Source organism: Drosophila grimshawi, unplaced genomic scaffold, assembly GCF_018153295.1.
Source record: "Drosophila grimshawi isolate 15287-2541.00 unplaced genomic scaffold, ASM1815329v1 contig_1377, whole genome shotgun sequence".
Taxonomy (NCBI): domain Eukaryota; kingdom Metazoa; phylum Arthropoda; class Insecta; order Diptera; family Drosophilidae; genus Drosophila; species Drosophila grimshawi.
This window is the reverse complement of record NW_025062900.1, coordinates 2482041-2505035: the sequence shown is the minus strand read 5'-3', so window position 1 is coordinate 2505035 and position 22995 is coordinate 2482041. Positions and strand designations below refer to the sequence as shown.

The 22995-nt window shown below is 37.8% G+C and overlaps 1 protein-coding gene across 4 annotated transcripts in view; it reads left to right on the top strand.

Annotated features, from left to right (window-relative positions):
* Window positions 1-22995, top strand: part of LOC6562533 (CUGBP Elav-like family member 2) — a 95658-nt gene that overhangs the window by 32835 nt on the left and 39828 nt on the right. For 2 of the 4 annotated variants that reach the window (XR_004365063.2, XM_032735688.2), the window contains exons 2-4: window positions 9657-10132; window positions 16472-16554; window positions 20930-20978. Coding sequence is in view for 2 of the 4 variants with exons in the window: in XM_032735688.2 (XP_032591579.1) it covers window positions 9657-10132; window positions 16472-16554; window positions 20930-20978 (608 nt within the window). In the remaining 2 variants the exon portion in view is untranslated. Of the gene's footprint in view, window positions 1-9075; window positions 9442-9656; window positions 10133-16471; window positions 16555-20929; window positions 20979-22995 lie in introns of those variants that run through there. The other 2 variants (XM_032735689.1, XR_006246566.1) reach the window with 2 other exon arrangements.

Sequence of the window (22995 nt, the reverse complement as noted above, 5' to 3'; positions counted from 1 at the left end):
AATTAATCCTAGCCAACCAATAAATTGTGTTACTTTTCTTCAATAACATTATAACAGTATTGTTATATTTCGCCATCAATAACAGATTTTTCAATAAGCCAAAAATGTGCACAGCCTATTAAAAGATGCTGTCCTTTGATATGTGCCGCTGGGTGGCAACCCACGTAGATTGTTTTTTCAATAAATTGATGGCTGCTTGCTACTTCACCTTATCGATATCAAATACTTGCCGCAGGCAGCATTGCACCTGCCACAAGCAGTGTCTTTCTTGACTCTCGACGAGCCGCCTTTTTTTTGTTGCTGTTTGTCTTGGACAATTAGATACTGAAACGGGTTCTCCAAGGGTTTTTTCTTTTTCTGAGGAGTGGCAAGGGTAGGATAGGGGAAGGGGGAGGAGTGTGTCCCTGGGGCGTCGTTGGCAAATGCCCATTATAATGATTATCGTTGGTCGCCTTTGTGGGTTGTTGTTTTGTTCTTTGCCTGTTTGTTTGTTATCCTTTCGCAGCTCGTTTCGTGTTTGCCGAGTTGACAAAATCATAAAAATGTAGTCGACACAACAAATTATACAAATGTCTCCCGCATGCCACAACAACACACACCCACACACACACACACACACAATTTAAACTGAATTTATAATGCTTCATCTTCTCCGTTTTGCTTCTTACCAGTGTTGTCACCATTTTTGGTAATGGGCCCCAAGCGACCCAGAAATTGGAGTTGTGAGTTGCAAGTTGCTGTGGGGGTTGGGGTCTGTTGTGGGTGTGGCACTCGCGTAATGTGCTTAAAAATGCCATCCACAATGGCTTGGTGTGTGTGTGTGTGTGTGTGTGTGTGGTAATTGTGTCTAGACATGCCTAGAGTTGCCACGAGTGCCTCTAAGAGGCTTTTAACCAACTTTCAAAAGGCAGCTTAAAAAGTCGGCAAACATAACTTAAGTTTTGACATATTTAGCATGCCCAAATGTTGTCCTTAAGTGTGAACTTGACTTAGAGTTGCGTAATATATACAAGCAGTTTCGAAAGTTTTTCAAAGTTAGTATTTGGAATCGAACCTGAATCGAGTTTTCAACTCTAAATGTAGTTTTAAACAAAATGCAGTATAATTCTAGAGGTAAAATCTGGTTTATAAGATAAAGCTAGATAAAGCTGTGGATGTAGATAGTTTTGATCCATCCAAACACTTTTTTGTGGCACATAAGTTCTACAAGGCAATCCACTCAGAATCCCGTTATTAACTTTAAATGTAGGATTAATCTACAGTTCAAAGTATGACTAAAAAAAGGTTTTTGACAAGTTTTGGCTAACTTTTGGCTGTGCAACAATTTGATCCATCTCCAAAATCGCTTTTTAAGGTTTTAATAAAATGAAGATTTCCTAATCAGAAATTCAGTTTTATGTTAGAGTTGAAACCATTTTCAAAAAGGTCTGCTTTTAAATGGTCAAATGAATTTCAAGCGAAAATCTGCTTTCCAAATTTAAATGCAGTTTATATTTTTTTGTAAATTGCTGAAATTATTTTATTAAGTTTGATTTAATCTTATTATTCTTGCTTAATAAGTTCCCTTAACAGATTTACATAAGTGTTGTCAAAATACAATTTTCGCAAGGACCCCCAAAAAAATATCAAGTTGCCATTCATTAAAATATTAAAGTCAACATGGCAACGCCTGAGTCAGAGTTGATTGTGGCTGCCACCAATTGTTGCTCGAAGCTTCATATTACAAACTGTCTGCTGCAGTTGCAGCGAATGGTAAAGGTTACTCTGCGCACGGGGTGGCAACTCTGCTACGGTTTCAATTGTTTCCATTTCGCCCGGCAAACAACAATTTGCGCAAAAGTGGCGACAATTTCAACGAGTCGCACTGGAATTTTCATTTATAATTTTCCTCGTTTTTCTTATGCATTAATCAAAATATATATATATATCTTTATATACATATATATATCTATATATATATATATATATACATATGCATATTTGTAGGATATGTGAAAACCATTTGATTCAATTTTACACACACTGGATACACGCAGGCTTTACTTTTGGGGGGCTCCGCAAAGCGGCAGCCATGCAAATCATTTTCCTTTGCTCCCGTATCCCTGCCCCTCCCCCATCCCCAATTCTTACCCTCCTCGTTGAGCTGAAAGTGCTCCCGAGTCGCGTCCTGGGGTCCAACGTTGTCATTGTCCTCGTCCTTGTCGTTGGCTTTTCAAAATGAATCAATAAATTCTTTAGCCAGCCAAAGAAGTTTAAGCGAATTTTTTATTTTTCTTTTGTTTTTTGGCAAACTTTTTCCCTCTCATTTTTTTTTTGCTTTTTTTTTTGGTAATACCCTTTTGTACTGGGGAATATTATGATTGCCATCAGTTTTCTTTTTGCAGATTTAGAAAGACAAGGGATCGAAAAATTGTTTTTTAGTTGTAAAATCTGTTATAAAAGTTATGTAAAGGGATTTTCTGAAATTTTTGTTTACTACTTTCTACTATATTTATTTTTTTTTTTTTTTTCTTTATAATCCCATTACATATAATATTTCTGTATTTTTTAAACAATTCATTGTTTAAGTCTTTTCATATTTATTTTTTTCATAAGTTCTTTGTTTTCATTATATTTTTTTTTATATTAATAGTTGTTGGAATTATAAAATTGTTTCTAGCTTTGCTATATTTCTGATCTTCATTTTCATATTATCTTTTCTTCTTCATCATCCTTTTGTATCTTCTAATTCAAATTCATTTTATATATTTTCCTAGATCATTCTGATATCTTTCCTTAAAATTAAAATTGAAACAAATCAAAATATATATAAATTATTGATAAATAAGTTGAAATCCAAGTGAATATTTAAAATTAAGGAATAATCTCTAATCATATGCTCATATATCCTGTCATATTAAGGGTATGCCAGTGTTGCCGCATCTCAAAAAATAAATTGCTTACTTTCCTTGCTTTTTTGTAGGTGTCACTTTTTATTTTATTTTTATGTTTTTTTTTTTTTGTCGCTGGGTTCAGCAGGACCCGGCTGCGTTTTTGGCATTTTTCAGGCGCAGTCACTGCGCGCCGTTATATGCGAAATTCCGTTACTTTTTGCAGGACTCTGCCAACTCTATCTGCACCGAGAGAAAAGGAGAAAGAGGGAGGGAGAGGGAGAGTGTGTAAAAGGGTGATTCACATGTGCCTTATGCAAAAAACAAGTAAAAGTGCTGTTGCCGAGTGAGCTGGACTGCGATATACCCTGCACCCAGTTGTTAAATATATTCTAGATTTATTCGAAAATTTCCCTGCAAAAGTTCTGCACTAAATGCACTGAACAGGCCCGCAAGCGCCCTCTGCCGACAAACACGTGAATATTCATACATACTCGTACATACATAACGGGATAACGGGACTCTGCAGCATACACACAAAAGCATTTTGACGCTCGCGTTGATTATCATGCCATCTCTCTCTCACACATGCGCTCGCATATTGATGCACGCAGAAAAAGCTTTATATAAGTGTTAATATATTTTCGACTATAACTTGGGTGCTTCTTATCCGATCTTGATGAAATTTGAGCAGTTGATCAATAATATGCAGATGTATATTCTTTATGAATTAGAATATTCTGCCTTTAAAATTGTGGCATTTATTGCTATCGGAAATTTAAATTGATCGATATTCGATAAACGGAGGCAGGTATCGATAAAATAAAGCAAACTTGATCTGCGCCGGGTAGACTAGAACCTATATTCCAAATTTGAAGTCTCTAGCTCTAATAGTCTCTGAGATCTGCGTGTTCATACAGACGCACATATATCGACTCGGCGATTGACCCTGATCAAGAATATATATATATATATATACTTTATGAGGTCGGAGCTGCTTCCTTCTGCCTAAACCATTATACCCTTTTTGCCCAATTTTAATGCGATTCAGGGTATACAAAATAAAAGTCAACTCTGAATTTGTATTTTCATTCATTTCATTGCGGTCGCTTGTCCTTTTGGCCGCATTTATTTTTTGCATTCAAATTATTTGCATTTTACTCATTTTATTGTAATACATATAAGTATTTCTCTGGCCGCTTTGCTCCTTTGTGACTTATCTGTTTGTTTGCGAGTTTTTTATCTTTTTAATGTTGCTGAATTGTAATTTTTTTACTGGGTTGCAAAAAAAGTTATTAATATTTTTTATAGCCGATTATTACTTATAATAAACATCGAACCCAAAATTAATTTGCGTACTACAAGAAGGACATCTGGGCAGTAGAGGGTTAATCCAGCTTTCATTTGGCTTTTCAATTTCTTTTCATTTTTTTTTTTTTCATATTATGGGCTTCCTAGACTTGAAATCCCCAACTTAATTTAATACAGATTGACATGTCCTTTGGCTTGAAACCCTTTTTTGTTGACCCCTTAAGGCCAGCAGTCCCAAGCCAATAATTAATAATGCCGGACAGAGATAATAGTCCAAGGAGGGGCAACTCTCCTTTTCCTGCCACACACACACCCAGACAAATAACTGTGAACTACTATTAAACTACCCTCGCTGCTGGTGGAAGGGCATTCATGCAATGGAGCATGTCAAAGCACCACTAATTAGTCAACATAATCCAACTAAAGCGCTCAGACTTTCAATTTTCTCTTTATTCTCCATACTCTCTTAACCCCATCCCCCCACTCCACTCCACTCCACTCTCTCCTCTGCCGCTTCTTTCCAAAAGCCAAACAAATGCCAACTTTGATCTATTTACAAGCAATTATTAACACACCAACAACAACAACAGCAACAACAGCAAAAACAATTTTACATTTTTGCTTAATTACACACGAGTCCCAGACTGTAAAAGCTTCCCTCCCCTCCCACACCTTCTTCTAGAAATCGTCTCTCTCTCTCTCTTCAGCTCCCTTGTTGCTCTGTCTCTTTGACGTTGGCCAGCCAAAAATGAGCTGCTGCTCTCCGAGTCCATTTTTGTGTTCATGTCAAATATTTGCACAAAAGTCCAAGCTGCTGCTCCACTCTTCTACTCCACTTGCCTATCCCTTTTGCTGCTCATTCGCCGTGGACGTCGACGCAGCGCAGCGCAGCTTAGCATTGACAAAAAGCGCAGCGCTGGAGCAAAGCAGCGTCTCTTTTTGGAGAGGGGTTCACCGACTGTCAACATTGCTGGCGCCCTTTTCCCGTTGAGCTTATTCGCCCCACCCCCAACAGCCACAGCTTCTCCATCAATCCATTTCTCCCTCTCATTCTCTTCGTGCAGCATTGCCAACTTGCACTTTTTTGCTTGGCTGGCAGCGTTGCCAGACAACGCACAGTCAGCGTAAATTTTGGCTGGGAATATTGTATAAAATAGAAGAGAAAGCAAAAGCAGCGCTGGAGTTGATCGAGTTGATCGACTATCAAATACGCTGTAATAAGCAGGCGATCTAACAAATGTATACAACAATATAATCTACAATGTATTTATTTAAATTATAAATAAACTGAGGCACAACTCTTAAACTTCTGTTTTGTAATAGTAAAAACTTGTTGAATTTATGTTACAATTTACATATAATAAATTTGTAGATTCTGAATTCATAATTAATTCAATTATTTAAAAACCTTTCCCTCTGTCACAGAAATTGGCACTGATTCATCATACCCATTGCATAAAGGGGATTGAAAAAAAAAAAGAAAAAATTCGCATTGCTCAACACAAAAAGTTGTTGCTGCAGTGTTGAAAAAGAAAGGCAAAGAAATCATTTTAAATGCGGCTTAAAATTATCTTTGATAAGCATGGCGAAATGTTTCTGCTGAGTAATTTATAGGCAAAGGTTGTCCTTACAACAACAGCAAAAACAACAAAGTTGACAAGGGTGAGGGGTGAGGCGGAAAGCTGAGCATTAAAAGGTCCTTGAGATCAAAGTCATCGTGGCTGTGTCTTAGTGTTGGTTAGGGCCAAAGTTTAAGCGGCTTACCGAAAGCTCCTCCGTCAGCAAAGATAGAGAGGAGAAGAGAGTTTTAGAGTCTGGTGGAAAGAGTACAATTTCAGCTAAACGTTGGCTAATTGGGCAAAATGTATAAATTATTGGCTAGCACTTAGTATGAGGGATTATAAATTGCTTCAACGTTCAAAAATTAATAAACACTTTGAGCCAAGCAGTGAATAATATAAGAGCAGCAGCTATTAGTTCCATTTTTTGGCTATGGTGTAATTGGGCTAAATAAATATTTACTCTTTCAAACAGAGCAAATCAACACAATTTTATAGCTTTCTTCCTTGTGCATCTATCACTCTTAAATTACTCTCTTAACTTCCAGCCCAGTGTTCAGCTACGATCTCGATTCTCTTCTTGAAGCTTAATGCTTTAATCTGCTGTCGGACACCTTTAACCTCTTTTAAACTAACCAAAAAGCAAGCTTAAAGCTTTTCCACACTGATTTACAGTATTTTCTCCCCTTCTTCGCCTTCTTCTCTTCTCAGCTCTGGCAAATTGATATTATGAAGCATTCGTTGCAGCAATAAAGAGCAAACAGAGCAGCAAGGCGAACATCAAAAACAAAACAAAATCACAAGAATCAAGTTCTTTTTTGAGTAGTTGAAAAAACTACAACTTGACTACTTGTATTTTTTTCTCTTTTTAGACTGTAGACTTTTGCACTTGATTTGTGAAGCAGACGCTTCAAATTTACCTTCATTTTTACTTGCCGCTTTACAGCAAACAACAAAAAGTAGATAAAAAAAAAGTTGTTCAACAAATTTTGCTACTACTTTTACAACCTACTCCTTTTTTTCTAATACCTTTTCTGGCAGTTTGACTTTTGTGCTGCATCTGTCAAAGAGAGAGTGATGGAGCGCGGGGAGGGGGTGGAAGCGGTGCAGAGTGACAAGTGATTTCTCTGGCCAATAGCAATATTCTCATTTCCTTCAACTTGAAACTTTTTTAATAGATTTCAAAATTTGTTGCCAACTTCTCCTCGTCTCTTTCTCTCTTAAAATTCTCGAGAGTAATCAAGCAAATTAGTATGTTTTCATACGTCCGGCTTGTGAAAGTGCAAGAGAGAGAGGGAGAGGGAGAGGGAAACGGAACAAGACCCAAATCCGAGTTGGATGCCAAGTTTCTTCTTCTTTCAAGTTGCTCCCAGGATAATTTAAACGGTAAATTGTTGACAGCTTTGGGTTAAAATTTATACATTTTTTTCCTACTTATTTTTTTGGCTTAACTTTTTGCTGCATAGACAAATGAAGATAAATGCGATTTTGTTGTTCTGTGTGTATAAATTATTTAAATTAAGACAAAAATTCTAGATAAAGTATCAAATTTTGCAGTTGCAACTGGCTAGTAGAATTTACCAGGTTTAACCATTTTGAATAATAAATAAAAGGAAATGTTTAAATTTAGTCAAACACTGTCGAAGACTAACCGAAATCCAATACTCCCCACTGCGAAGCGCTGCTTACAGGGTATTTGCAGATGTAACTGTAAACGAGTATTGGATATAAATGCAATAGTCTTGTTAAGTTGATATTCGAACTAAACTTTTTCATGTTGATCTCATTTTCTCTCTATCTGCATCTCTGTCTCTCTCATTGCGCCTGATGATGATGAAGATGAATTGCAGTTTGAACTTTGATAGAAATGCACAAGAAGCTTTTCAACAGTTGTGGATGTTGTTGTTGTAGTTGCATGGCAAAAAAAAAGGAGAGCAAACAAAAAGTTTGAAGGCTAGCAAAGTTTTTGATAAAATTGTCACAATTGCATGTTTTAGATTAGGGTTCGAAAAAGCAAAACATGTGCAAAGTAAATGAGTGCAAAGGAAATGCAATAATTGTGTCAAACGGTCGGCGATGCTCATGATGTGAAGAATGTAAGAGAACAATAAGCACAATGACTGCCCAAAAGTGAAACAAAATAGCACAAAGAAGTGCAAAAGCTACGAGAGGGTTAAACAGAGTACGTGAAAGTCAAAGAGCTTTAAAGTTTGTTGTGTGCATAAACACAAAACAACAAAGCGAAAAGTTCAAATTACAAAATGCAACAAAGCACAAGTAGAAGAAGAAGAAGTAAATGTAGAAGAAGGAGGAGCAGCAAACGATTAAGTCCAGGAATTTGCAAACTTGCCAAAGAAATTAGAAGTCAAATGAAATGAGCAGAAAATTGCAGCTGTGTGTGTGTGTGTGTGTGTATATGTGTGCGTGAGAGACTGAGTGGGAGTAAGAGAGTGGTGGGGTAGGGAGTGTAAATCCTGTTGTTTAGTTTTAATTACATGTGTAACTTGATATGCTTTATGCTTGTCGCTGATTGACCCCCACACTATCTCCCTCTCTCTCTTTTCTCTCATTATGCGCATTAAAATAGGTGTCACTTTTGCTAAGCGTTTAATGCGCTTAACCTGCTTCCCTCCCCCATATCCTCTTCGTCATTTTGGGTTGAGTGAACTTTGCTTTGCTTTGTTTGCTTAGCGATTTTCAGGCTGGACAAACCGCAAATATCATTTAGCTAATGGCCATTTGCTCCTGTAAATAGTCTATGCGCTAATTGGGTCAACTAAAGTGCTTAATATATGAAAACTTGTAACGTGAATTCTAAATTGATTGCTTATAAATTAAATTTTAAATCTTGATTGTATATGTATATTTAAATTTATAATTTTCAAAATTTGACAAGTTTAAATTGAATTACAAAATAAATTTATAAAGTGATGCGTCCCACTGTGCCTATGCCGTAATAGTGTCAAGAACTGGATAACTGGCCGACTTGTTAATAGCGAGTTGGATTTCGTTTGTTGGCGCAAAAAAAAAATAGAAAGCTTCAAATTTGCATGTATAAAATGGAATAATATAAATGAATATTGAAAATCGTAATCCAAAGTAAAAGAGAGAATTCTTCGCAGTACAGCGAAAATAGACTAACAAACAACCGTTAAATTTTGAGCTCAGCTTACACAACGAAGCTCACTCTCCCAACAAGAAGCAGAAGAGAGTGCACGTAAAAAGTTCTTTGCAGCAGCAGCCGCTGCACCTGCGCAGTGATTGCTCAATGTAAAAGCTTAACTTGCACTCTCCTCCTTATCGCAATCAGTGCTCAAATTTGATTTGGGCTCGTTCATTTGTTCTTCGACGATTGCCAATGAAGGAAGTGCTTTGAGTCAAGCTGCGCGTGCGTGCAAAATTTATGTGCCCAAATTTTAATTAGTGCCCATTTGTAGTTCGCCGTGTTGCAGTGTCTTACATGGAAAATATATATAAGATATATACTTTTTAGATTGCCTTTATTTTTACAATTCGACAATTAATTGTGCGGTGTGCGTCCATTTTTGCTTTAGTTGTTAAATCGAATCGAAAGTGTTGAAAAATAATAAACAATAGAAAAAACGTTAATAAATCAATATGTTTAGCAGTCGCACTTCGTTTATGGGCAATCGCCGCATGATTTTTGATTTCTCCGAGAAAAGCACCGATCTCTATATGGAGTGAGTCTGCAATAATATATATATATATATGTATATATATAACTGTTAATGATAATAAGCTTGAGCTCCATTTTGTACTTTTACGCATGCTCTAAAAAAATAAAATGCAAATAACTGTTTGCTAATGAGCTTTAGCTCCATTTTGAATATGCTCATGTTGTACAGAATTTTTTCTGTTCAAGCTTTTACTAATTCTCTCTATTCTCTCTTTGCAGTGCATTTGGTATGAGCGATAAGAGCAGCAGCGCCACAAACAGCCTGCCAAATAGTCCCATCCACAGCAACAACAACAACAACAACAATTCATCGCTGCTCAACAACAACAACAACACCAGTTCGAGTCTCGTTGGCAGCAACAATTCGCTCACCGGCATTCCTTTTGGCAACAGCAGCGGCGCCAACAACAACATAATGTCGGCCAATTTGCTTAATAATAATAATAATTCGTGCAGCGCCAATCGCAACGTTGTCGGCAGCAGCAGCATGGACGATGATTCGTGCTTTCGCCTCGACTCCGACTCGGCTGTCGTCACCTACGGCGAAAAGGAGCCCGATCCCGATAACATCAAAATGTTTGTCGGCCAAGTGCCCAAGTCAATGGATGAGGCCCAGCTGCGCGAAATGTTCGAGGAATATGGACCGGTTCATTCCATAAATGTTCTCCGTGACAAGGCCACGGGCATTAGCAAAGGTGAGTGAATAAGAAAGAGAAACCATAATTGCATATAACTGTAACTACAAAGCTCCTCTGCCTTGCGTCTTATGTATTTATCTTCCACGGGCTTAAGTAACTGATTACAGTGGTCACTTGCTGTTGAGAACTTTTGAAGCACATATGCGACGGAATTATTTTTATAATGTGTAATATGAAAAGCAACTCTACTATCAAAGCTATCTTATCAGCGCTAAGCTTTATCTATTGATCTTGCGCTTCTTTAAGTAGTAACTGTGACTGAACTATTTCTATAATTTGAAACATGACAAGTAACTGTAACTGTAATACAATGTTGTAGTAAAGGTAGCAGTAAAAGCTTGAGCTCAACTTCATATTCCCTGCTCTCTTCCACTCCTAATTGAGCTGCATTTCGTTTCTACGTGTGTAAATGAATGAGTGAGTATGCGTGAATATTTTAATTGCCAGCGCTTTTACCGTTTCATTTCATAGACAAATTGCACTGGAATTCTGCTCTCGAAAAGCGAAACTTTTTGCTAAAATTTAAGTTAGGAGTTCGATCTTGACTATTTTTCATATTTTGTGTAAAAGCGAAGTACTTTTAATAATAGCTCCAAATTGAAGAGTTTGTGATTGCTTTTCACCCCATTGTTGCTGCTGTCATTTGCAGTCAATTGTTACAACAAAAAAGACGCTCAACTGCAGGCCAGCAATTTCTATTGATGCCAGTCTCTCTTCACTCTCCACTTGCTCCTCGCCACTCCCCTCTCGATTCTTTTCCGTTTTTTTTTGTTTTGTAGGACATTTATAACGGCATTTGCAATTGGTGAGCATCCATCACGATGAATGCTGCCCATTGTCAAATCATGTTTCTATCTACACATTTACATTTATACTATACTTGAACAGTTTTTTTATATATAAATTTTTTGAATTCTGGTTTATTGTTAGCCCTTTTCATTTTGTCTATTTAGCTTTATTATCCAACTTTTGTATTACTTCTCCCGCCCTCTTCAGATATCCATGGCTTGGCTGCCGTTGACAGGCGCCTGCTGCTTCCAAATTGTGGGCGTGTGCATGGTCAGCTTGTCATCGATGGGGGCGTGGCACTCGTGAGAAAGAGAGAGATGTATGTGTGTGTGTGTGTGTGTAAAGTAAAAGCGCAAACAGTTTCAGGACGCACTTAAGTGGCGCGTTGTGTTGATGATTTATGACAGTGAGACGGCGACAGCGACGCCGACTGCGAGGGAGTGGGAATGGAAGAAAGAGAGAGAGAGGGCAAATTTTCTGTTAAGTGGCTGCCCATATCACACATATGTGTGCTTGTGTATGTGTGCTTGTGTTTTTGGTGCTGTTTGTCACTCGAGCTTTTAAAAGCAAACACACACAAATCGACACAAATTGTATTTGAAAGTTATTATTTATGCCGGGCAACTGTCAAAAACAAATACAGCGAAACAAAAAGTTCAAGAGGAAGAAGAAAAGGAAGAAGGCGTGTTTTAGTCAGCAGTGACCCATATATAAAATAGAGAGTGCTGCATAAGCAGATACCCTGTAAACTAATAATAAAATACAATCGATTCGTATTTATTGATTTGCTTTGTTGTCCTAATGAAAATATCTTGCATGCTAAACACGCATCAGTATACCCCTTTTCATTAATTTATAGGATATATAAAGCATAAAGAGAGTGAAAAAATACGAGTTGTTTTAGCACTTTCTTGCCGCATGCAAATTTTGGTTGTTGTTTCCCCTCCGTTTCCTTTTCATGTGCAGTTTTTATATATTTTTGTTGGCTGCAACTTTCTGCAAACAGCATTTTCATTTAGCCCGGCTTGTTGTAACCCAGTTTAAGTTCTTTTATTGTTGTTGCTTCTTGCATCTTTGCTGCGACAAAAAGTTGGTAATACCCCCCGCCCCTTCCCTTTGTTCGCTGCAACTTTTTGGATTTTTACTGTTGCATTTTGATGGTAAACGCTTCGAGGTAAAACAAAAAGAAATAAAGCACAAGCCAAAAATGCGCAGGACTCGCCTCGATTCGGCTGCTAACCAAAAATGGGAAATGACACTTTTAAGCGCGACGATGACCTCTGAACCAGAAAGTCGTAAATAACCCGCCACGGAATAAAAAAAAAAAACAAAAAATTTCCTTTTCGCTTGAAGCAAAAGTTTGTGTGCCTCTCCCCCCGCCCCTCCCCCTCCCTCACCTACGCTTCGTTTATATTTCTGGGCTAATGCCTTTTGGCTAAAAACTTGCTTTTCTTTTGCACTAAATTTCGTTAGCGGCCAGTTACAGTTACTTTTCAAGTGGATTTTCAATGTTGTTTTGCGGGTGTTGTTATTGCGGTTACGCTGTGGTTCTTCTTCCTCTTTTTGTAGCTCCTGTTTTTGTTTTTGTTGTAGCTGCTGATAGCGGAACGATGCGAGCGAGAGAGCGAGAGAGAGATAGAGTGGATTTAAGCTTTCGACTCATAATTTATTAGCGCTTGCGGTGAGCGCAGGAACTACAAAGGAGATGAAGCGAGGGAGGGAGATGGAAGGTGTTTTGCGGTTCTCTTTCAGATTGTTCAGGTGTAAAGCGCCTTTGTGTGTGTGTGTATGTGTGTGCTTGGTCAGAGCATTTAATTTGATGGGCTCTCGAAAGTTGTTAAATATATTGGCCAAAAAGTTTGTCGAGCGGCAAACCTTAAAAAGGGTGCGCCATAAATTAGTCAAAGAAACGAAAATAAAAACGATTACTCAATTAGAAAGACATAAATAATACTATATATCAAATATATTCAATAGAAATAAAATGCAAACCCAACTCAAACTATTTATTTAAATGCGATGCTTTAACGGCACCTTGAATGATTTTCCTTTGCTCAAAATATGATTTATGAACACCTAAGAAAACTTAGCTCGCGCTGACCAAATCACAGAAAAAGAAGAAAAAAGACAAGACATGAGAAGGAGAGGGCTGACAGTAGCTTCTGCTTCTTACTACTTTAGTTTTTTGCTATCGCAGCTCCCGCTGTGCGGTGCGAGCTTGAGAACTTCATTTTGAAAAGCTCCTTTTGTAACTGTGAATGTGGCTGGCCTGCGCTTGGCCTCTGCCCAGCTGTCCGCTGTCAAGCGAAGGAGAAAGAGAAAAGCAAATGTAACTTGAAAAAAACTACTAACGCACTTATCTGGCGTGTCTTCATCGTGGCCTCTCTGCTCTGCTCGCACTCTCCTCTCCTCTCCTCTCCTCGCTGTCTCCGTTAGCGCTCACTTCTTGACATTTTTATTTTAGCCGCTTGCTGAGCGTGAAAAATGCATAAAATTTCACTTAATTCTCTCTCGCATCTGCCATTTCAATTTCAAAGAGAATCGTTTTATTTTTGTGCCATTTTCGGTTTATTTTACTTTTTTTTTGGTTTTGTGGTCTTGACTTTTGGCGCGTAACTGAACTATTGCTAAGCGTTTGTCACTTTCGTTTAGTTGGGCTGCTTGGTGAGGAGATATAGGAATAAACTAAATTCGATTGCAATTGCATTTGTTATTGTTGTTGTTGCTGGTCTTCTTCTTGCTTGGTGCTGCTATTGCTGCTGTTGATCTGTTACTGTTACTGTTACTGTTGCTATCTCTGTCTGCCCATTCCATTCGAGCCAGTAAATCTCTACGTTCAACTTTAATGACATTGATTTATTTTACTTCGATTAATTCGTTTGGAATCTCTCTCTCTCGCTCTCTCTCTCTCTCTCTCTCTCTCGGGCTCTTTTGTGTATATGTATTCTTTATCCCGTTTACTGGACTTTGGCACGTCTTGTCTGGGGCAAAGCAAGCAACGGCACTCGATTTCACATCTTAAAATACCACCCTTCCCCACACACACACACACATACACACATATGACACGCCTACAATATATCCAACGCCCTTCGCCGGATTAAGTTTTTGTCGAAAAACGTGACTGGATGTCGTTTTCAGCTTTTGCTGCCATTGGTTTTCTGCTTGTTGTTTTTGTTACTTTATCGCATTGTTCCCAAAAGCTTCAACTGCTTCGATTTTCTTCCAGCTCCCCTTTTCCCTTGCTCACCCTCGCTCTCTCTCTCGCGCGCTTGTTTTGGTGCTTTGATTCTAACTGCAGTTGACATGCACATAATGGGAATTGAGAGATTTCTCTTGCTTGCTACTGTTGCTTCTGCTTCCTCTTCTTCTTGTTCGTTTTCGTTATCGCATTCGATTGGTTTTCGTCTTTGGTTTCGCTTGTTCTTCCACTTCTTTCACTTCTTCTTCGACTTGCACACGGATATTTTATTGCATTTGAAATCGTTTCGATTTTCATTCATTTGTTACATTTAACGCTAGTTTAATTTTAAGTGATATTTAATCTGCGATTGCACACAAGACGTTTACCGCTTTTCTGTTTTCCGCTTTCCGATTCTGCTATTTTCTTTTCTTATTTGCAAGCAGATTGTTCTTTTTTTATTTAAGTGTTTAAGTTTAACTTTTTTTCTTCGAATGCAGGGCAAAAATAAAATTGTGTTTGAGTTTTGCCTGAATTTGTGCAAGCTTTTTCAATCTCGGCATCTTTAAATGATAATTTCGTGAATAATAATTTCCCAATTTAAAAGCTTAAACCACAAAACTCACACATCCGTTGCGTTGTCGGTATTTGTTCTCTCTCACTGGGTGCGACAAAAAGAAGAAGCACAACTCAACCCAAAACGAAAAATGAAAATATTTGTAAATATGTGAAAAATGCCCGTGTCCTGATGACGATGACGTCGACAACGGCGATGGGGTAAAAACTGCGACAGATTGAATTACCCAAGTGTGCGATTGAGAGGGGGACATCAAGAGGGAGATGAGAGAGAGAGAGAGATACAGAGACAGAGGGAGGGGAGTGAGAGAAGGGTATGTTAGGCTCGCCGCAACGCATTACGCTTGGCTGAAGCTTTAGCTGCGTTTGTCGATATGGCCGGTAATTTCATTATGCAACTATTGCCGTATTAAGTTTTGGGCCACGACAAAATTCACAAATCCAGAAGGGATGTGGTGGAAAGTGCGGGGAAAACGAGCCACGGTAAATGGAATATGTGTTCGCGAGCAGGAAATGGATTTTCAACTGATGCTTCTGGGTTTTTTATTTGGTCGCATCTCCATATAAACAGCTGCGGTCAAAATAATAGTAGAACTGCTTCTCAAAGCGTTTAATACAAATATGACTCATTTTATGGTGATAAAGTGCCCAAAATCGAGAACTATTCAAAATCTTCAATATGAAGAAATCTTAAATTCTGCAAAGCAACAAACAGTTTCTTTGCTCAAAAATAAATAGATAAAATTAATATATTCAGAGACTTTAATGTTTTTCTGTTACTGATTTTATAGTTATGCCATTTTAGTGTTTATTTACTGGCTGTTCTTAAATAAGATGTTCATAATCTGTTAACTACATTTAAAGCATTTTTTCTTCAACATATGTGTCCACTACTATATTTTTGACTGCAGCTGTACATATAGAGACTGCCCACAGATTTTGGATGTAAACGGTTTGGGTGCAAGAGGAAAAAAAATAGAGGCCGTATTGAATTTTAGACATAGACCGGAAAAATCGTTGCAAACTTCTTTTTTTATGCTGCCGACTGCAAAATGCAAATAAGATGTGTCAGGTGGCAAGTGTGGAAAGTAGCAAGAAGATGCCACATAAACATACCAATGCTATATAGAAAGGTTAGCTTAGGTTTTCGGGAGGCAGATTTGAATATAGAGAATTGTGTCTACAAAAGAGTTTGTAAATGAAAAGATGTTTATTAAATTTGTGTAAAAATTGTTAAAAGCTTAAACGGTTAATATAAAAATAAGAGAAGACAAGTACGTATTAGCATAATTAAAGTCTATAGCAAAAGTATGCCAAAAGTTCAAAAAACAATAAAAATATATTACACCCAAACAACTCTTTGCCTCTATTAAAATATTAATCCCAAAAATTAGTTGGCTTTTTTTATGCCTCGGTAGAAAACGGGCCGCTTTATAAGTATCGCTTGCATGCTTAAATATGCTTGCCACATGCCCCAAAAAAAAAACAACCTCAACATAAATTTCAACACCTAAAAAACACCCTCTCCCCACACATACACACCTTAACACCCCGCACACACTTGTTGGGAGGTGGGGGATGGGGGTTTAAGGGGTGTTCGCTTGGCCATAATGTTTAATTTAGTGTTGCCGTGTTGTTGCCACATTTTGCCTGCCTCTGCCTGCTAATAATAATAATTTTCATAATTTCTTTGCCACCTTTCACCATCGTCGTCATTCTCGCTGCCAAATAAACTCCAATTTAACCCTTATGCTAATCTCAATATTTCTCTCTCTTTCACTCCAATGCAGGTTGCTGCTTTGTGACATTTTATACGCGTCGCGCCGCACTGAAAGCTCAGGACGCACTCCACAATGTGAAAACGCTGAATGGGGTAAGTTTTATTTATTCCCTATTTGAACACACACACACAGGGAAAGGGGCAGAGTATCATTAACGGGGCAGAAGGGGGAAAGTTTCGGAAAATGTTTGCGCATATACATATATCTTCTTGATCAGCGTTACTAAGCGAGTTGATGTGGAATAATTGTATATCTGCCTATCCGTCGTGTTCATCTGTCTGTCTGTCTGATTCTCTGACTGAGCCTTTGAAAAGTATCTATCCTTGATCAGCAGCAACAGTTAAACGATAATCCTAGAGACTATGAGAATAAGATACTGTACATTTGGAGTATAAGCTTATTTAATTTTATCGATAGCTTAATTATCGATAGCAATAAAGATAGGCTTCAAATATATGCATAATATACCCTAACATTATATTATATTATATATTGACAGCTGTGAAAGTTTCATTCAGATTAGCTGAGAAATAAGTTGGGATTTGTGTTCTGAATATCTCCTCGTCGTCGAGTTCTCTCGACTTGAGCATTTTCATTTTGTATTTATATCACATAATTCTAGGGACATTTATTGCCTGTAATTAAAGTCTCCCGCAACCCCCACCACACCACCTACCCACAAATGCTTTCATTTTAATTTCAGTTTAGACAGAATTTTCTTTTTTAATTGCAAAAATATTATTTATGCTGACTTTGCGAAAAATGAGAGTATAAAATGCTGTGTGCCACATCAACTTATCACAAACGCAATCATGCAACACAGCTGAAGCAGCAGCAACAGCGGCAGCAGCAATGAGTTGAAATAGCTGGCAGGAATATTTTGAGCATAGCATTGCCTTCATTATAATGGCTAACTGACTGCGTGACTGACAGATTGACGGGCACGTCGACTGACACCACACAGAGATGACGTGGCACAAAAAATGCATACTTAAGCCGGGACAGCAGATGAAAAAATAAGTACTGACTACCGAGATACCCCTTAAACTAGACATATCTACGTGTACAGTTGGATTGGGGCAGTTTCATTTGAAGTTGTTACAATTTGTTATATAAAAAATAGACCAGTGAATTTGTTCCTTACTATATTTATCAAAACTTTAACGAACGTATATCTAAATACTTCAAAATGTTTTTTTTTTGCTACAATTATTTTAGTTTTCCTACACCTTAAAAATGTTGTTGTTGCCTTGAATTTTTTATTAAAAAAAAGAAAACTCTTCTTTACACATAATAATTCTATATTGAATGATAAAATTTCACAAGCATTCGCTTGACTTAATTCAATTCTAGGCACAATAATCATATATCTTATGCATAACAATCTGATTATTAAATCGATTGAGCTTAATTATATCAAATATCTGCCTTATTTACAGTTTGTATCTTCCATTTGCCTAATTTTGCATATATTCCAAGTTTTTCCCCACTCGAATTCACATTTTTTTCGCTCTATAAAAGTATATTAAATTTTTACCACAATAGTTTTTTTTTTCCGCAATACTCCAAGTTCGTTTTTAGCTTCCATAAAACGCAAGTAATTTCAAAGTTTAGACCTGCCTCCTGGCAGCTTAAGAAAAGCAGGCACAACAAAAAAAAAAAAATTCAAATATTTGAAGAAAAAAATAATATAAAAAAGGAGAAATGTTAAAAATTGTTAGCAGAAGACACGCGCCAAAAGTTTTTTCAGCAGAAGCAGCAAAAAAAAAGGGGAAAAAACCACAGGCACAAAAATGTCAATTTGCGCTTTGCGAGAAGAGCTACAACCAAAGTTGTGTGTGCCTCTTAACCCCTTCGAAGAGGGTTTGTGTGAGTTGCAGAAGGGGTTGGAGATGAGGGGATGGGGAATGGGGGCTAAACATAAAGACAACGTCAGCGAAAAGCAAAGTACATTTTTTTTGTATTGTTGCGTTTTATATTCGTGTTTCTATTGCGCCATCAAATCAGCATGAATATTATTATTTGGAATGTTGTCAAAAAGGGGGTGAACAAGTAGTAGTAGATGTCTGAAGGGGTTGCAAAGTATGTTGTTGGGGCAGGTTGCAAGCAGCATATAACAATGCTTTGTGTCAGGCGAGGCATTCCACAATCTGACATAACTTGCATGTTGTAACGAGTGACACACCAAAAAAAAAACAAAACAAATATCTGCGCTGCTGCGATATTTATTTTGTAAAAAAGCACAACACACAAACGACAAGGAAAAGAAAGTCAGGAATAAGAAAGTCAAGGAAAATATGTCGAAGAAAGGGTGGGAATGAAAGGGAGGGAAGCAAGGAAAGGAAGAATTCGTTTCATTTTGTGCTGCTGCCTTTTGAAATTGACAGATTTGCTGTGGAAAATGCACAAATTGACAGCTGTTAAGAGCAGGGTGCCAAAGCGGAACCGGAAACAGAACCGCAACTTTACCGTTTCAAATTTAGAAAAGGAAGCAAAATTCTTCATTTAATTTAGAGCAACCGTTATTATTATCGATATTTATCAATTGTAGTCTAAAGTGATACAAAATATTTCACAGCATTCCAGTAAATACTTTAAATGATCAACTCTACGGATTGAAATTCAATATTATTAGTAAAAAAAAGGCAGTTATACGAATCAATATATATATATAATACAATGAGGGAAGCGAATAACAAAAGAAATGTGTAGCCAATTTACCGCAAACGGTAATCCCAATCCCTCGTCTTAATTATCGATAGATTTATCGATTAGCATTTAGCTTGACGCTTTTCGTGCAACTGTCAGAAAAATATGAAAATCTTACATTTCAAAATGATTATCTTCAGTCGTAATCAAGATATGAAAAACGTTGAACACTTCCAATTTTTATTGTTGAATTCTGAATTGTATCTCAAAGCTAAACTTTGTAAACATTTTGCACTCTTTCGTTAGTTTTACTGACTTATAGATTAAGTGTATTTAAATTGACAGAGAAAACACACACAAAAGCGATAACAGCAAACAAACATTTCGGGCAATTAGGCCAAACGGCAGCTGCTTATGGCCTGGTTAGTCGCCTGGTAATTGCTACTTCCGACATATACAAAAATAAAAAAGGAAAAGGCTGAAGGCAAATAAAAAGGGGTGTGGCAAGCCATAAAAATACAAAAAAAAAACGGGAGAAAACAGGTTGACTTGGACTGCAATTTGTAACAAGTTGCAAGTCGCAAGTCGCTGCGAGTTGCGTGTATTATTTACGAGCGGCCAAAGAGAGAAAGCGAGACTGAGCTAGATAAGAGGGGTAAGGTGAGACGTGGGGGTGGGGGGTGGGGTTAGGTGTAGAAGCACACTTGCAAGGACGTTTGCCTTAAATAAACGCACAGAATGTCCTCGTCGTCCTCGTCGTCGTCGTTGCCAATAAATCACGGCCCATTAGCCAGGACAGACTTGGCGACGGAAGTTCTTGCTTGCCGGCCTCGTTTGCTATTGCCCCACAGCCCACAGCCCACCAGCAACCCTTTACCTTGCCCCCAATCCCCTCCCTGACCTCGCCGGGTCTTTTGCGGCACGTTTTGCGGACGCTTTAAGCTTGTTTTAATTAGAAGACGCGCTGTGCGAAAAATTACATTTAAAACGGTTGCCGCTGCAATTTCTAACATGAAGCAAAATGCGAACGCATATTTTAGGTTTATAGAGCTAACAGAGAGAAGAGAGAGGAGCGGGAGAAGGGGGAGAAGAGCTGCCTAAAAGGTGGCGTAATTGTTGTTGTTGTTGTTGTTGTTGCTACTGCTGTTGTTGCTCGTCGTGTGACCGCTGAATAAATGTGTTTGGCTTTGGTAAAGGGGATTTGGCGGCCAGTTAGAAAAGCAGCAGCAGCAGCAGCAGCAGCAGCAGCTTGTCTGTCTGTCCATTTGTCTGTCGTCTCTTTTTTGCTGCATTCATTCATTATGCAGCTTAAGCGCGACTTTCAGCAATAAAAAAGGAAGGAAAAGGAAAGCCAACTAGATACGACAACGAGGCTGGGCTGCAGCTACAGATATATATATATATATATAAATGGGCTCTACTTCTACTCTGTACACACACACAACACGCACATAACTTGTCCACTTTTTGGGTTTTGGTTGCATTGCGCCAAAAAGCCGAGGAAAATTAATCGTGGACTGCGTCGCTCGCTTCTAGCGCGCTCCTCCAATATATCAAATGTGATTAAAACCAGTCCCCAAATTGAGTTGGGGATTCTAAAATTTGTCATATTTAAAAGCAAAACTGAGTGCTTAATTGGGTTGGACTATGCTGTAAACGGGATCTAAATAATACAATTTCTTAAGTAATAAATATATAGTTATCTCAGGGTATCTGTTAGTCTCTCAACTGGAACATTCTTATTTTATGTATTTTGCATATATGCATTCTTTAAATTCTTGTCTAATTTAATTTTCCAATATTTCCTTTTGTTTGCAGATGTATCATCCCATACAAATGAAACCCGCCGATAGCGAGAATCGCAATGGTAAGTCGAAATATTTGTAATAAACTACATAAAAACTATTTGAAATTCCATAAACTCAATTTGAAATTCCATTTAAATATTCTTGATGTTTTTCTCTATTATTATAGAGTACAGTTATCAATCTGTCTGTAACAGTTAGCTTGATATTGTAACCTGTCTCGCACAGACTGCATTTTTTTGTTATTTTTTTTGTAAGTGGTATTTAACTGTGTGTCAAATGATGGCGCTGCCTAAAAGCAGGCAATTCTATTTGACAGCTTTTATTGGCAGCTCTGCTCCGTTCCCCAATGAATGGAATCTCTCACATTGTCACTGTGATGACTCCCAAACGATGGTCAGTTGGACAAGGGGAGCCACATTTAAAACGATTTTAACGCATTTTTTCGACACTTTTTCACTACATTTTTGTGCTTTTTGTTCTCCTTTTCTATCTGGATTTTTTCGGCCTGTGTCAGTTGCGTGTTTGTCGTCTGTCGGTCAACTTGGCAGTTAATTAAAAACCATCAATTATGTGTGCGAAGCAGCAGCAGCAGCAGCAGTAGCAGCAGCTACAGTAGCTCTACCAAAAAAAAAATTTGTTTAAAAAAAGTTTTTTGCACAAAAATTTAATTTATGTTAATTTTCGCCAGTTGCACTTTTTCCACTTTTCTCTATCTTCTCTCCTCTCCCTACTCTCTCTCTCTCTCTGTGCACGCATGCGGCAGCGGCAGCTTCTTCTTTTAATTATACCCATGAAATTAATCTGCTTAAGTGACCACAAAAATGTTGACTTTCACACACACACAGACTAGCGAAAGGGGTAGGTGTGTGTGTGTGTGTGGGGGGAGGGGAGGGGATGATACACGGCTGGTATAGTATGTTTTTAAATGAGAACCTCCAGCGGCGCGCGCTGGTGTGTGTTGGAGCGAGAGAGAGATACACTGGAAAAAAAAAGAGGAGGAAAGTTTCTGACATGTGGCTTTAACGGCGGCTGCATCCTTCACCACACACCCACACACACGCACACATCCACACACCTACAGCCACATACGCGTGTAATTACGCTTGTTCGACATGGCGTATGCTTAATTTTTATAAATTTTTTTCTTTTTCGCCAGTCTTTAACTGTTTGGGCTGCTCTTAATATGAAAGTTGAAAAACGGGTTTTTCTTGTTGCTAATGAAAATTAATTTGAATACATAAACAGAGAATCTTGAAAAGCTGTTGGTAAAAAAGTGTTGAGTGTCGAAGAAATCTTTAATGAATGGCAAATGAGGAGCAGAGAACTATCAATATTTAATGGTTTTATGAAAACTATTGACTTTCTTAATAATCTTAAAACATTGAAGGAGATATTTTCGATCCCATAAAGTATACAATAAAGAGTAGTAAAAAACAGCAGACGATTCGGTATAGTCATTTAGTCCGTTCGTCTCTCGATTTTTATGCAATTAAATGCCTCAATTTTGTATCGCATAATTATATATTACATGGCTGTCATGGAAACAATGGGTTTAACAAGAGAAATACTGCATAGAGGAAGTTATTATATAGTTGTTGATGGTTTCTTATCCCGGACTATTATCACATTCCTAAACTAATACTCCCATATTTCCGATGAGACTTTTTAGCTGTATGCATTCTTATCAATCAGTATCAAATCGAAAACAAAGTAACTAAAAATTAAGGTTTTCACCGACTCAACTCGCATCAGCATTAAGCTGTGCATTATGTGGTTTATGTGGAGGGTGCCTTAGGCTGTGATTAGCTCAACTAAAAGCAGCTCCGCAGACATTTGTTGTTTTTTCTGTAGTTTTTTTTTTATTTTTATTTTGTTGTGTTTCAATTTCAATTTTAGATAAGCTTAAAAGGCGACGCCCGCAATGCGCCTGCGGCTCAAGCGATGGCGATGGCAATTCGAATGCAAATGCAAATGCATTTTGGACAAGCTCCAACATTTGCCGCATTATAGATTGTAGATATATATACAATGTGTATAATATATATGCTGCATGCTTCAATCGCATTTCAATATTGC